This window comes from Lontra canadensis, unplaced genomic scaffold, assembly GCF_010015895.1.
Source record: "Lontra canadensis isolate GAN:19392208 unplaced genomic scaffold, GSC_riverotter_1.0 scaffold78, whole genome shotgun sequence".
Taxonomy (NCBI): domain Eukaryota; kingdom Metazoa; phylum Chordata; class Mammalia; order Carnivora; family Mustelidae; genus Lontra; species Lontra canadensis.
The window spans coordinates 6,356,488-6,372,583 of NW_022631072.1; the positions used below are offsets into that span (position 1 = coordinate 6,356,488).

Consider the following 16,096-nt stretch of genomic DNA (forward strand, 5'->3'; position numbering starts at 1 on the left):
GTTTTTAAGAAGTCACATTTAGGGCTATTCAGGCAGTTTTTCCAGGAATCAGCCAGTTATTTAAATCAGTTCTTTGCTCGACTTGGCTACAAAAACAGCCCATATTCTCTTTTTATTACACATGCTCTACCACCTTCAGTTACTTCCATTTAACTGCTTTTAAATACTTTTTAAGTATCCCTTCTGGAAAAATTCTTACAAAGGAGAGACAAATCTTTAAACTATTTTGTAAAAAACCTTACCATATACTGCCTTTTTATCCTCACACAAGTGGTATATCCTACTCTCTGCCTCCTAAGACCCACCCATTCTTCAAGGTCTGACAAAGCCCACCCTTCTCCTTGAAGTCTTCCTCAGTAACACTAGCACAGAGTAATTGCTACTTCTGAAATTATACACTTTACTAACAAATATGCATAAGGTCTATCTGATCTCCCAACTACATGAAAGCTTAGAACAGGGCTCTGTTCCTACACTTTTCTACACAGGTACTCATTACAAGCAACTGAAAAGCCCTTTCATAACGTAGGTGGCTCAATGTCAACTGATAACATCAAGGGAAAAAAGCCAGTTCTTTGTCTAAAAATGGTCTTCTATCAGCCTGCCCTCCTCCACCTCTTTACTCCGGAAGAAAACTACTGTCTTTACCCTGAAGGAGTGATAACTCTGTACACTCAAAACAAGGCAAGTGTTTTTAAAACATTATCTTTTCATCTTAAACTTCCAAAGTAGGGTCTTTTTTTTTTTTTTTTTTTTTTTAATTAAAGAAGCTGAAGCTTGGGGTGGTTAACAATCCATACCAAGCTCCTGGGCACCAAAACTGATGCCCATACTGTCTGCCATTAAAGAGTCGGGAATAAAAAATTCTTCAGGAAGAATTCAAAACAGTTAAAAAAAAAAAAAAAAAAAAAAAAACACCCTCCTTGGGGCGCCTAGGCGGCTCAGTGGGTTAATGCCTCTGCCTTCAGCTCAGGTCATGATCCCAGGGTCCTGGGATGGAGCCCTGCCCCGCATCGGGCTCTCTGCTCAGCAGGGAGCCTGCTTCCCTTCCTCTCTCTACCTGCCTCTCTGCCTACTTGTGATCTCTGTCAAATAAATAAATAAATCTTTTTAAAAATGCATATTCAGTTATTAAAACTTAAACATCAACTGTAATCAAAGAAATATAAATGCAACAGTAAGATCCTCTACCTATGTGTTGGCATTTATTTTTAAATAACAACACCCACTTGTAAACAAAGTATTTGCAAACAAGTACAAACCTAACCCAAACACAAGATAAATCAGAATTTTCTGAATGGACTGGCTGATGTGTCTTCAATATTGAAAGGTACAGATGGTACAAACATATACTTTTAAGACTTTATCCTAAAGGTCAAGACTTATCTACAGAAATGTTTAGCCAGCATTATTCACAAAAAATAACCCTGTATCTAGATGAAGGATTAGTTTAGTATGACAATGCCATTTTAAAAATCATGTTGAAGAGATTATTTAATCACAAAGGGAAATACAATGAATGGTAAAGTAAATTACAAAATTACAGTAAGATCCCAATTTAGAAAACATTAAATTATGCATTAAAAAAGGATATATACTACAAGATGTATACCCTAATGATGTATACCCTAATGCTAGCAGTGCTTACCACTAGTAGGTATTTTTACTTTCTTCTTTATTTGTATTTTCCAAAATGTCTACAAAGATTTATTGCTTTTGACATTAAAAAAAAAAATTAAAACTTTCATTACGTATAAATTACCTATGACTTGTAACAGATTAAGAGCCATGATCACAAGCTCTGATCAATCACAAGTTTAGCTGTAATTTAAAGGTAGTAAGTTTCTATCTTAATATCGAATTGTTGGACTTCTGGCATCAACATTGTTCAACCTTTCTGAGAACTTTCAGCCTTCCCTTCTGAATTTGCAAAACAATACCCAAGGCCACTGCCATTCTCCTTCAATAAAAATTCTCTCAACTCTAAACAAACTCCGCAGATCATATTGTAGTATCTATTTTAAAATTAAAGTGCTGATGAAGAGAGTGATTTCTGAAGATGTGATTAAAAACTAAGTTCAAAAAAAAAGAACAAGGGTGATTCATGTCAAAGTTTCTCTACAACTTACTACAAAAACAACTCACCCCCCCTTCTGATAAAATTAAACTTAATCCAAGTTTTAATATCTCATAGGGGCGCCTGGGTGGCTCAGTGGGTTAAAGCCTCTGCCTTCAGCTCCGGTCCTAGTCCCGGGGTCCTGGGATGGAGCCCCACATCGCATAGGTCTCTCTGCTCGGCAGGGAGCCTGCTTCCTCCTCTCTCTCTGCCTGCCTCTCTGCCTACTTGTGATCTCTGTCTAATAAATAAATGAAATCTTTAAAAAAAAAATTGAAAAAAAATTACTATCTCATAAACCCATTCACTCAAATATGAAATGAGAAGCTCATTTAGCATGCCAATTCCACCCCCCTTTAAAAGACAGTTTCCTTGGGGCACCTGGGTGGCTCAGTGGGTTAAAGCTTCTGCCTTCCGCTCAGGTCATGATCCCAGAGTCCTGTGATCATGCCCCACATCGGGCTCTCTGTTCAGCAGGGAGCCTGCTTCCTTCTCTCTCTGCCTGCCTCTCTGCCTACTTGTGATCTCTGTCTGTCAATAAATAAATAAATAAAATCTTTAAAAGACAGTTTCCTTATAGAAGGCTTTAAAGTTTCTACTGTGCCTTCACAGATTATCTATTTAATAAAAACAAAAACAAAAAACCTTTAAGTTTGCTAGGGCAGATTACCTACCAGGAAGGAAAAAATGTTATTACAGAGCTAATATTAAAATCCAGCCCTCCATTCAAAATCCATTCTGAAGATCAAAATAAGTTCACAGAATTCAGAAGTTAAAGTATATCCTAGTCACTATTCATGACACTAAATGATTACATGTAAGGGGAAAAAAAGCTTTTAATGGGATTCACAATTTGTGTACAATTTGTGTACTTTCAAGTCAATCATTCTTTAGGCATTTTTGTACAAAACAGACTCCAGTAAGATTCTGCACATTTACTACCTGAAAGGTAAATGCACTCTACGTGAAAAGTGCCATGACCTTAAGAAAGTACTTCATATTGAATCCTATACTGGAAATAAACAATTTCAGAAGACTATTTTGCTATGATTGATTCTCTAAAGTGCAAGTTTATTGAAATAAAGACAGCTGAGAAGTATGAATGTATATTTTTATCTTATAAAAACCAAACAAAGGTTTTTCAGGTCACATATTCTGAAATTTAACTTTTCGTTCAAAACAATGACACATTATAGTAATACTACCATCAACAGAATGTCTGCCATTGGGTTAAGCACTTTCATCACATTTAATACTCGCAATACCCCTCATCAGGAACACATTATGAGCATTCTACAGGTAAAGTTAAAAATTTACCCGCCACCCTTGCCCAAACTAAACCTCTATCTACACAGCAGGGAAAAACATTAGAAGAAACTGACAGGAAATATGCACATATATACATATAATAGCGTAAGTTGTCAAATAGGCACATTCTTACATAAGCATTACAGTCTCTTACACACAGACAGCTTTACAATTTATAAAACATCTGTACCTATCTCACTTCTTTCCCACAACAGTCCTATTACAGTATTACTATCACTGCTATATGTGAGGGGCTTCAAGGCTCAGAGAGTTTATTCACTCAGCTTTTGATTCCTTTCCTCATTCTTTCCCATTGCACTATCTTGACTTCTCTATAATTAAAAAAACATTGCCCCCACAATAAAAAGAGGAAATGTACTATAGATCCTTGACAAGCATCTTTCATAAATTTACACAGCTCACCAAGCTATTAGAATTACTGGTTATTCTAACTTAGAGCATAAACAAAAATATAATTTGTATGAATAATTTTCATTAAGCTGGTTCATTAACAAGGAATCCGCTAAATCCTACTTGTACTGGCCAGAAAACTAAACCCCAAGTCAAAAGCGCATACTATCTCCTTGGGAAAACAAAGTACATATATGTTAGTCTTTTGTGACTTAACAGTTGCTTCTAATAGATATCATCTGCCCATAAAATCAACTACCTATAGCCATCTGTCCCACAGTAGATAGTGAGGATGGCTACTTAATTAAGTACACATTTTAAAAAATCTACCTAAGTTTAGCAAATATGTGTACACCTAAACACACGGAGATATGATTACCAATAACTTAAAAAATCATTTGTAATAGTTACCTTGGCTTTGTACTACGTACTTCTCAATGTCATTAACAAGCAGAATTGTTCTACTTCATGAATTCTTCTTTCTACATCTACGTTTTCCCTTCTTACTTTAAAATTTCCCACTCCATTTAGTAACTCGCTCTAGCTTTACTTATAACTGCCCCAGCTTCTCATTAGTATGGTTTCAGACATCACTCATTCAACAGTTTTACCAAGACATTTCTAATTATGTATGTGATAAGAAAGCACTCAACCATTCTTTCTATAGGATGGGTAGTGAGTGATAAAGAGAAGAACGTTAGGGTTCGAAGCCAGATGCCCAAGAAAGAATTCTTGAGACATCTTTGGTGCAAAACGGTGATTTTATTAAAGCATACGGGCATGGGGCGCCTGGGTAGCTCAGTGGGTTAAACCTCTGCCTTCAGCTCAGGTCATGATTCCAGGGAGCCTGCTTTCCCCTCTCCCTCTCTGCCTGCCTCCCTGCCTACTTGTGATCTCTGTCTGTCAAATAAATAAATAAATATCTTTTATTTAAAAAAAAAAAAAAATCACAAGGACAGAACCCATGGCAGAAAAAGCTGCACTGGGGAATCGAGGAGTATAGCCCATTACATACTTCCAATTTGGCAGGGAGTTAGGGATAGTGTAAGTCTCTAAGGAATTTTGGAAGCAAGGTTTCCAGGACCTTGAGGGAGCTAGCTATTGTTGGGAAAAGATCATTTATTACTGTCTAATAAAACCTGAGTCATGAGACCCTTCGGATGTATACTGGTGGGTCATATGCTTGGAGGATGACTGCCAACACATATCTTGGGGAGCTTTTGCTTACAACTGTGTGTCAAATAGGTCTTCCAACTGAGCATAAACAAATTTTTTAAATGCATCTTGCTAAAAAGTATCAAAACTGTAAAAATATGCCTTGAACTACAGCATGGAATGAGGTGACAGGTACTCTTTAACAACTGCTTAGTATCAGACAGATGGAAAAAGCACAATTTTGGAAAACTTTCTAAACAATTTCAAGAAAGTTACTTTCATCTATGGATATTTAAAAACTTTATCCTAAAGTTAAAACACAGTGGCAAACTAAAATTGAATCCCAAAATAGCTGCACCCAACTTAAAGCCAGAATCTCATTTTAACTCACCGTTTATTTTCCCTACGATAAATACATCTTTACTGTATGTAAAACAGCTCCTTCTTCCCCAAATAAAGAATTTCCAAGAGATTTAATCCTACAAAGTCATTAAAGTACAAGATTACATAATGCTTTATAAAGACCCTACATTCCTAAAGAAAGTAAGCATTTCTCTTAAGAGACACACAGCACCTTCCTAAGACTAAACTACTATGGCACCTGACTCACCCCAACTCAATTCTTCAAGTTTACTTACTCAGAAAGCAGAGGGAGACAAAGAGTTTCTTATACACACTCAAATATAGCTGAGTTCCTACTCATTCACAGCCTGTTTGCTCTGACTAAACACAAATCTTAAGAAGTTTTATTGGGATTTTAATGCTGTACTGAGTGACTAGAGAGCAAATGAAAAGGTTTTAGGCAGTCATTTGATAGGTATGGTTATCAAGGAAAGGGCTACCTCCAAGAGTGGGGGGAAAACATAACACACAAAAATCTGAGTAGCAGACAGAATGTTTAATAAATGGTGGGCCCTATTTATCAACTCTTAAGAATCCCATCTCTTCTCAATGTACCACAAAATAAAAATTATGTTCATAACCATAATCAAATCATGAAGTTGCTTCTCCTAATAAGGCAAGTATATAAAACACTCTGAGGGGTGCCTGGGTGGCTCAGTGGGTTAAGCCTCTGCCTTCAGCTAGGGTCATTAACTCAGGGTCCTGGGATGGAGCAGGGAGCCTGCTTCCCCCTCTCTCTCTGCCTGCCTGTCTACTTACGATCTCTGTCAAATAAACAAATAAAATCTTAAAAAAACAAAACAAAACCACTTTGAAACTACATCTAAAATGATTACGTTAAAATATATATAAGTAAGTTCAAGAGCAAACACACACACAACACACACACACACCCCTAGGGTCCAAAAGATCCAAATCAATCCATCAGCATTCCAAAACTAATTACTTGAGGATTCCAACCAGAAGAGATCTAAGGCAAAACCTCTCTTCTCTGGTGGTGTGGTGTGGTGTGTTGTGTTGTGTTGTGTTGTGTGGGGTGGGGGGTGTGTGTGTGTGTGTTTCTATGCAAACAGTTCTGTCAAGTACTTTTGTTGGCAGGCACTAATAAAATAAGCTTTATTTCCTGTTCTTTATCCTGTATCAAAACTCTAGTCTGTCATCACCTCTGACATATGTTCAGCACATCCAAAGGTTACCATGAATGATGAAATGTATTTCACATAAACTTTTCTAACTGAAGTTAGTCTTCACGGATAACACCTTATCAAAATGTTTCACATTTCATCTCACAAAACCTTTATCAGACTGTGGAAAGAGGAATCTGAAGACCACAAATTTACGTTTAGTGTCGTTTATAAACTCTTACGTATTCCATGGCCGTACTTACCTAACTGTAAGCTTTTACTGTTTATAAGCCTTTGAAAAACTTTATGCCTTTAAGTACTATCAAAATTCTCAATCAGGATTACATGCGTTCAGTTCACACCAGCGCGAAAGATCAAATGCTGAACTCCTAAAAATAGGGGTGTTATGAGAGGGACACACAACACTCCGCTGCCAAAGCAAACGCGTCTTGGAGAGGGCAGGGGCGCTCCTTGTACACGTACAGTAGCAGCTCACATTCCGCAAAACCGGGGAGCGAAGGATCAGGTGACTTCACACCCCAGACACTTGAGAGTCTGATCGGGCCTTACTATACCGTCTAAGTGACTAGTAAACTGTTCGCAACCCTAGTTTAACAACTAAATCTGGACTTGCATCCTAGCCACGCGAAACCCGCGCCAATAGGTTTGGGGGCCGAGGAGCCCCAGAACCCGAGCCCCGGGGCACAGCCCTGGCCTGCGGACTGCGATTCCCTCCTGGGAGAGTGTCTGGAGAGCTTTCCGACCTGGCAGCGAGGTGTCTGCTCCCCCCGCGCGCTCCGCGTCCTCCTCCTCAGTGGGGTTCATAAAGCCCCGGCCACCGTTGCCTCCCTTTCTGACAGAAGGACAGAGAGCAGAGTGCCCGCCAGGAGACATCGCCCTGCGGCGTCCGGAACTCTCCCAACACCCAGCCGCGGCGCCACCGACCTCCCCGCGCCCCAGGTCTGCGGCCCCAGCTCAAGGCCGCCCCCTCAGGTCGGGGCGGACGCGACGGCAGCCACGCGGCGGGAGGGCAGGGGGCCGGGCCGGGCGCAGATGCGCTCGCAGCCCGTTCACCCGACAGCAGCGGGAGCCGCTGCTCCAGGGACGCCCTTTCAGGCCGCGCGCCGCGGAAGGTCGGGGCGCGGCGGGGGCTAGGCCCGGCGGCAGTCAGACGAGGCGGCGGGAGGAGAGCTGAACCAGCCGGGGCCGACGACCCCACCGCCTGCAGCCGGTGCCCGCGGGTCCGAGCGGCCCGCGCCTTGTCCCCACCCGGGCCCTGCGGCCTCCGCCCCGCCGGCGCGTACCTAGGAAGGTCGTGGACGAGACGTGGTTAACCCCGGTGCTTGGGTCGCTGGTCCCCCGCCGCCGCCGCAGCCCCTGGTGCGGCTGCTGCCTCCGCGCTGCCTCGGCCCCCTCCGCCATCTTGTACCGATTTAAAATTAACTCCCCACTGACGTCAAACGCCGCCGCCGCTTTATCAACCTCCCGGGAGCCGGCGGGACGCCCGCGGGTCCTAGCGCCGCCTGTAGTCAGCGTCGCCTTGTCCTCCCCACGCCCTCCGCCGTCCCGCCCATCGGCGCCCTCGCTCCGCCTCCGCCCTGCCAGCCTCCCTGCCCGCTTGCCTGTCAGTCGCTACGTTTCCCTGGCCTTCCACTGCTAGAAGGGATTGGGCGGCGCCCCCACCGCGATCGCCTCGCTCCACACGGCTCTGAGCTCAGTACCACACCCCCTTAGCGCTGGGCTGGTCCGTGTAAACGCAGAAGGGATCTCCAGAGAACCTAGTCTCTCCTTCCCCGTTCAGTAACCCAGTTCTTTTTACTGCTCTTCTTCGTAATCGTTAACTCGTGCCCTGCACACGCGGTTGCTTTCGCACGCCTTTCTTTCTCTTTTTTATCCTCCACTTTCTCCTCCACAGCTGTTCTCCCTCTCCCTCTTCGTTCCCTCTCCCAAGCTATTGCTCTGCTTTTCCTTTTGATCTTTCCTCATCCAAGTCCCTAATGTTGCTTCCCCTCCGGAGACCATCCTATGGTTTGTTTGCAATAGTTCCCATCTGCTTAGGAGACCCTCCACCTATCTTCCTGACTCTGCATACCCTTTCCTGCTCCCAGTACCTGCAGGGACAAGTCAGAAAGCACTGTCATCAGATAATGAATTGTAGCAGGTCCTTTACTATGATGAACCCTCTTGTGAGAATCCAGTGATATCCTGTAGAAAGTTAAGTCACTTTTTAAAATTAATACCAGCCTGTGGAAGCTTTTGTGAAATGCAGTCTCGTCTCTTTTGGATTTTTTACCACATCACCAATGCATTAAAAAGTCCTTTTCTTGGTAAAGATAGGTGTCCAGTTGTCCAAACTGCTGTCTTGTCCAGGTCTTCTCACAAGTCTAAAAATCAGGGCCTTTCCTCCTGCTTAATCTCTAGAAAAGCACTGGTGTCCTAGAAGCTTCCACATGCCATTGTATCAGGGTTTCCACTGGGCTGTTAGTTTATTCTCTGTTTTCTGTCTTTATGGAAAGGGATTTGGAGCTCCTCCTGGACTTCCTACTCCCTGCCTCCTGGTTCAGTGCCCCTAAGCTCCCAGCCATAAGCCTGGCTTGATGATGGATTTCCTTTCATAATCTCCCTATGTGGCATCTATTTAATGTTGCCCACAATCTGCTATATGCAAGGTATCATCGTGGGCAAGAAGATGCAAAAATGAGTATTTTTGCCGTCAAAGAATAACGTTTCAGTGAGAGCTAGCAATTAACTTAGTACTCAGTGCACCCCATCATGGACCCCCAGGGTCCTAAGGCTACACCCCTCCTCTTCTATTGACCTAACTGCTTTCTTTTCCACTATTAGACACTAATTGTTTCCTAAGCTGCTACTACAGTGCCCTGAACAGGGCCACACAGCTCCTGACTTTAAGGGATATAGAGAAGCCAAATGCAAGTATAGTCAAGAGATTGAGCATTATCCCACAGTTGCCCCAAATCTGTGTGTGTCGAAAAGTCCTTTCTTCATTTTTCCCAGTCAGCTATCCCTCTTCAGTTACTCAGCGCAGTGAAGCCTCAGTGTTACCTCAGACTTTTCCCTCCTCTCCTGCCCTCTGCACCAAACAAGTCTGTGTTAAGCTGGTTCTGATTTTTTTTTTTAATTTTTTTTTAAAGATTTTATTTATTTGACAGACAGAGATCACAAGTAGGCAGAGAAACAGGCTGAGAGACGGTGAAGCAGGCTCCCAGCTGAGCAGAGATCCTGATGTGGGGCTCGATCCCAGGACTCTGAGATCATGACTTGAGCCAAAGGCAGAGGCTTTAACCCACTGAGCCACCCAGGCACCCCGAGCTGATTCTGATTTCTGAATCTCTGTGCAGGTCACCTCCTCTCCATCCTCTCAGCCTCCCTCTTCATTCGGCACCATCATTTCCCACTACACTGAGGTAATGTTGTGTGGGCCCTTCTCCTGCGGGTCCTTCACCCAGCCACTAGCTTAAGTTTTCTTCAATGCAGATCAGTTAATGTGATTTCTCTGCTCAGGATCAAGTCCAAACCCTTCTGAGTGGTTGACAAGGTCTTTCACTATTTGGGCCCCACCTATATATCGAGCTTCATTTTTTACTACTCTGTCCCTTATTCCTCATTTTTTTTTCATTTAACAAATGAATTTTGGCACTGTCATGTGTGCTGAACAACAAATAACATGACAGACAAAATTGGTTTACTTAGTTGTTTGGTTTTTTCCTTTCTACAGCCCACACAGACCCCTCCAGCACAAGAAGGTGCGCTTCAGGGGCTCAAGGATACATCTTATTCAGGGGCACCTGACTGGCTCAGTGGCAGAGCACGTGACTCTTAACCTTGGATCTTGAGTTCAAGCCCCATGTTGAGTGTGGAGATTAGTTTTAAAAAATTCTGGTTCTACCACTGATGCACCTAATGTTTCTAAACTTCCAGGTCCTCATTTTTAATAACTATACATAACAATATTCTTATGGGATCAAATCGGTGTATTTCAGAGCCTTTTCTTGATTGTTAAATAACATTTACGAAATGTACTTTACATATATGTTAAGTCATTTAATCCATAAAACAAACCTAAGAGGTAAATGCTGTTAATATTCTCATCTTACAGTTAGAAACACTAAAGCGCCAAGTGGTTTAAAACATGCCTATATGGGGGCACCTGGGTGGCTCAGCTGGATAAGCATCTGCCTTGGGCTCAGATCATGATCCCTGGATCCTGGGATCAAGCCCCACATTCGCTCCCTGCTCAGTGGGGAGCCTGCTTCTCTCTCTTTCCCTCTGCTGCTTTCCCTCTCTCTCAAATAAATAAATAAAATCTTAAAACACACACACACACACACACATGGCCAAGTGGCAGGACTGGCATTTGAAGGCAGACGGTCTGGTTCCAGAGTCTATGTTTGGACCCACTATGACAGTGCTCAGTATATACACTGTGAGTTCCTAGAGGGCAGAAGCCATAGCTTATCCATAGCAGGTACTTTGGGATTCTACCTTCGATTAGTGTAAACTGTATTAAAAACAATTTTTCCAAATAAACAACTTTAAACATGTTTAAATCCTATTAGTAAATGGGCAAAAGATGTCCACAGACAATTCAAAAAAAAGTGTAATAAAAATTAACCTTAAACATATGAGAAAATATTCAGTTTCACTCATAATTAAAAAAACGCAAATTAAAATAACATTGAGACACCATTTCTCACCCATCAGTTTGGCAAAAATTCAAAAGCTTATGATGGCACTGTTTTGGCAAGGACATGAGGGAATACAGGTACTCACACATTGCTTTCTCACTGAGAATGCAAAATCATGTAACCCCTATGGAGAGGAATTTGGCATTGTCCACAAACTTCATCTGCATTTACACTTTGACCTGCCAATCACACTTCTGGGTATTAACTCTGAAGGCACAACTCCAATAATATTAAAAAAAAAAAAAAAAAAACATTTCACAAGGTTATTCACTGCAGCATTATTTGCAGTTGCAAAATATTAGAAACAAGATATCCAAGCATAGGTGATCAGTTAAATAAACTATGGTAAATAGTCATGATGGGGCAATTTGCATCTGTAAAGAGAGAAGAGAAAGATCTCTTTGAATTGGTAGGGAGTAATTCCCAAGAGATATTCTTAAGTGGAAAAATCAAACTGCAGAATAGCATCTGTAGTATGCTAACTTTTGCGTAAGAGGGAGAAATAAGAAAACATGCCTAAAGCCACTTATCTGTCCAAAAGGAAACTCAGAAAGGTTAAACAGAAAACGACAGCTCTAAGAGAGGGTGGCAGAGGGAATAAGAAGGAATTCAGAATGGAGTGACACTTTCCTGGATCCTGTTTTATATAGTGTTGACTTTTGAAAACGTGGTCTACATGATCAAAACAAAATTAAATCGAGGACAGGAAGGAGTTACTAAAACTAAAAGCAACCAAATAAATGATTATAACAGTATCTAAATGAATAACATAGCCACACTGAAGAGGGGAAAAAAGAGCCAACTAATCCAAGTAATTTACAAACATAGAATTGGACTATAAATATTTCTCAGTCTTGGTTGGGATGGGGGAAAACAGCAAGCGAATCCTGAACCTTTTCTAGTAGGCTTGTTTTTGTAGAGGTCTGGGCAAAGCAATCCTGAATCTATTTTAGATGTATTATAGGTAAGTACATGTATATATATTTATATGATATATATAATATTGTTATATGTTATATACAACCATCTATATAAGTATATTTGCATTATATATATATTAGATATGAGTAAATAAATATATTTTATATGAGTTATAGATGAGTAAATGTGTTGATATTGTTGAGAGCTAGGGTTCTCAATGGGGAAGTAGGAACATACAAAAAATGAAAAGGGAAAAGCAAGGTGGATCCTATGGGATGTATTAAATTGGAGTTACTGATATGGACTGAAGATTTATAAAACATGCACAAATATACATGTGTTTGCAAGTGTACATATGCTTGCATATGTATATGTACAATGTATATATGTATATATATGCATATATTTCCTTTTCTTATCCACGTAAAAGGCCTATAAGCAAAGATACCCAGGTAGCAATGATCATACCTAGTGCCCAATCTTGGCCTCAAATACCATTCCCTACTAAAAGGAAGCAGAAGTCCATGGAGAAACCACTGGTTTCAGAGCTGGAGCAGGGAAGAGGACAAGATGAGCCAGGAGCATGATTTTTATATCAGAAGATGGAGGTACTCAAAAAAAAAAAAAAAAAAAAAAAAAAGATGGGGCGTGTCAAAAAGACACCTAAGGAGCTCCCACTGGCCAAATTTGAAACAATTTGAGCACAAAACAATTAAGGACAACACTGAATTATAGAAAATAGGGAAAATAAGAATCTATGCGTCTATACCAATGATAGATTAGATGGGTAAATAGAGAGATGATGGATGGATGAACGGAGGACTCTTATTGACAGCAGGATGCTGGTGGTTGACTGGTAAATGTGGAGACAGTGTTAGAGTTGAAGAGTCATCAACTGGCAATGATGGTAACAAAGAGGGTCAGACAAGAATCATCCATGGGTGCCAAGTCTAGGGGAAAGATTTGATGACGAGTCAAATATTTGCATGTCTTAAAGTTTCTCTTCACATTTGCCTATTAATTGCAAGAGAAAAATAGAAACCAAAATTAGACAACACTTTGAGTAGGTGATTAAAATTAGCATCGCCAGAGGTGCCTGACTGGATCAGCTGGTAGAGCATGTGACTTTTGATCCCGGGGTCATTCGAGCCCTACATTGGGTATAGAGCTTACTTTAAAAGAAAAAAACAAAATTTAACATCACCAATGAGGACACAGATGGACATCCTGTGCCTCCAGGTATAATGCCCCAAAAGAAACACAGTATCCCTTATGCAGTATGCCAGTCTGGAATGGACCTAACCATGAGGGAATCTAAGACAAACCTAGAACAAAAAAATATTCTATTAAAAAAAAAAAAAAAAAAGAGGGGACATATTCTTCAAAAGCATCCATGTCACAAAAGTCAAAGAATGACTGCAAAACTATTTTAGATTATTAACTATTATAAAATAGTCTAGACTATTAATGGATGCTAAAGAGACATGACAACTAACTAGATCAGATATTGATCTGATCTTAGACAGGACCCTGTACTGGAGGGGGAAATGCAATAAAGGACACTAGTGAGTCAATTACAAAATTGGAATATGGATGGTAGATAGAAGTATCACATCAATATTAAATTTGTAAAAGCACATTCGTATTTATACAAAATACATATAGGAGTATCTTAGAGTAAAGGGCCAGTGTGTATAAAACTTCCCCTCATATGGTTTAGAAAATATTAGAGAGAGAGAAGGCAGAAAAGAAGAAAGCAATGACAAAGCAGATGGGGCAAAATATTAATAATAGTGAGTCTGGATACCGAATATATAGGTAGTCGATGTTTATTCTTATTCTTGAAACCTTTCTATAATTTTGAAATTATTTCCAAAATGTATTTGTTTGGGTTTTATAATTTTAAAAATGTAAAATAAAAATTTAAATTGTTTCTTTTAAAGGACAAAACATCATCTCTCTTTGATTGGATCAAACACCTAACAAGTTACAGTTCATGAGATGCCTGGGTGGCTCAGTCCATTAAGCATCTGCCTTCAGCTCAGGTCATGATCCCAGGGTCCTGATCAAGTCCTGCATGGGGCTCCTTGCTCAGCAGGGAGACTGCTTCTCCCTCTACCCGCTGCTCCTCCTGTTTGTGCTCTCTCTCTCTTCCTGACAAATAAATAAAATCTTTTTAAAAATTTTTTTAAAAACTTACACTTCATGTATCATTATGCAATTATTAAAAATGATCGGCACTGACAACTCAGCAGTAGAAGAAAATTTTTATGTCAAGCAGGAAAAAATTACAACTATGTAAAGACATGTGTGGACATAGAGAAAAAACTGGAAGGAGGTATGTTAAAAACTGATAGGATGATATGGGGTTTATATTTATTCTCACAAATCTTCGGTAGTCCTACAAAATTGCCCATAATATTTTAAATTACTCTGCAAGAGGCTCATTTGGGCTTCTAAAACATTTCTGTGATCGAAGATAGAAGGGACCTTAATTTCAGGAGGAAGGATTTTAGTTGGACATTCTAATGTCTATGACTTCCTTCCTGGAAGAAATCTTGGAAAATATTGGCACAAGTCAGCAATAATAGAAAATTTTTAAACAAAATAACTAATGACCCGAAGTCTCTCCCAGTCCATTTCTGATACATAGTTTGTTCCTTTCATATAGAATACTGCTAAAATACCTTGCCATATTCTTCACAGTTTATTCTTTATCTCTAGAAGAGAAGGAAAACTCTCAGCATATTCTCCAACCATACAGCCTGGATTTTCCAGCTGATTCTGCTTTCATGCATAATTACCTATTCTGTATGAAATCGTGCATTCAGATGTTTAGTTGTGAATATGTCATCACGATCCTTTTAGGGGAATTGAAGAACTTGCTTCCCCACTTCTTCTACTCCTCTTAATAATTACTCCCTTTTCCTTTCTTCTCACAGAACCTCTAGAAATTGCTTGATTTCCCTGAAAAGTCAGAAAGGAAGAATAAAGCTGATTTACAGAAAAGCCACAGACTCAACCCAAATATTTAACCTGAATCAAGAGTTTGTTCCAATTGTCATACAGAACTAGGGGAATAACCATTTCCATGTTCTTGGCAATATTCTTTGAACAATTTGAGGTTGTCTGAAGGTTCTAATTTCAGTTCTGCGACTAGAACCGCCACCACAATTCAAAGAATGATAACGCTTCCCTCCAATTTCACAGTAATGGCAGGATCTTTATGAATTTGTCAGTTGCATTCTCCTTAGGCCTGAGTGACACGCAGTTTGGAAAGTCTGCTTTGTCAGGACATCGCCTATTTTATTATTGGCTTGAAGAATGTAATATTTACAAAGGAAGATGAAAAAAGAAAAAAGCTCTAAAAGGATTATTCCACAAAGATTTGTACGCTGTCATTTACTCACTAAAAAAATTGCCAAGACACACAGAAATAAACAGTTTATAAGTAGGACAGCATAGGGGTGCCTGGGTGGCTCAGTGGGTTAAACCTCTGCCTTCGGCTCAGGTCATGATCTCAGGGTCCTGGGATCGAGTCCCGCATCGGGCTCTCTGTTCAGCAGGGAGCCTGCTTCCCCACCCCCTATGCCTGCCTCTCTGCCTACTTGTGCTCTCTCTCTGTCTCTGTCAAATAAATAAATAATCTTTTAAAAAAAATAATAAGTAGGACAGCATAGACCATTTGCTAAATTGAAATTAATATAGTCAACCAAAAAGCTACCAACGTCCTTACTGACCTGTAAGTTAACCTGAGAAGTCATTTCACCCTCTACTAGTTAGTGTAGGAGTTTTTCCAGAAATATCACATAATAGAGCCCTTACAGTTTTCTCTCACTTCAGTTCCAAGGAATCCATTTCTATCAGTCTGGTCTCCCACGTCTTTTCCTTTCCTTCCTTACAATAGACTTTTCTCTTTTTGGTGTTCTGTGTATGTTGCCCCCTTCCTCCAG

The 16,096-nt window shown here is 40.5% G+C and overlaps 1 protein-coding gene across 4 annotated transcripts in view; it reads right to left on the reverse strand.

The window, feature by feature from the left end:
• Positions 1 to 7,970, reverse strand: part of ATL2 (atlastin GTPase 2) — a 61,162-nt gene extending 53,192 nt beyond the window's left edge. The window contains exon 1 of one of the 4 annotated variants that reach the window (XM_032881936.1): positions 7,821 to 7,969. In XM_032881936.1, coding sequence (XP_032737827.1) covers positions 7,821 to 7,938 — 118 coding nt within the window. In that variant the 5' untranslated portion in view covers positions 7,939 to 7,969. Of the gene's footprint in view, positions 1 to 7,280; positions 7,362 to 7,820 lie in introns of those variants that run through there. The other 3 variants (XM_032881935.1, XM_032881938.1, XM_032881937.1) reach the window with 3 other exon arrangements.
• Positions 7,971 to 16,096: the final 8,126 nt, after the last annotated feature.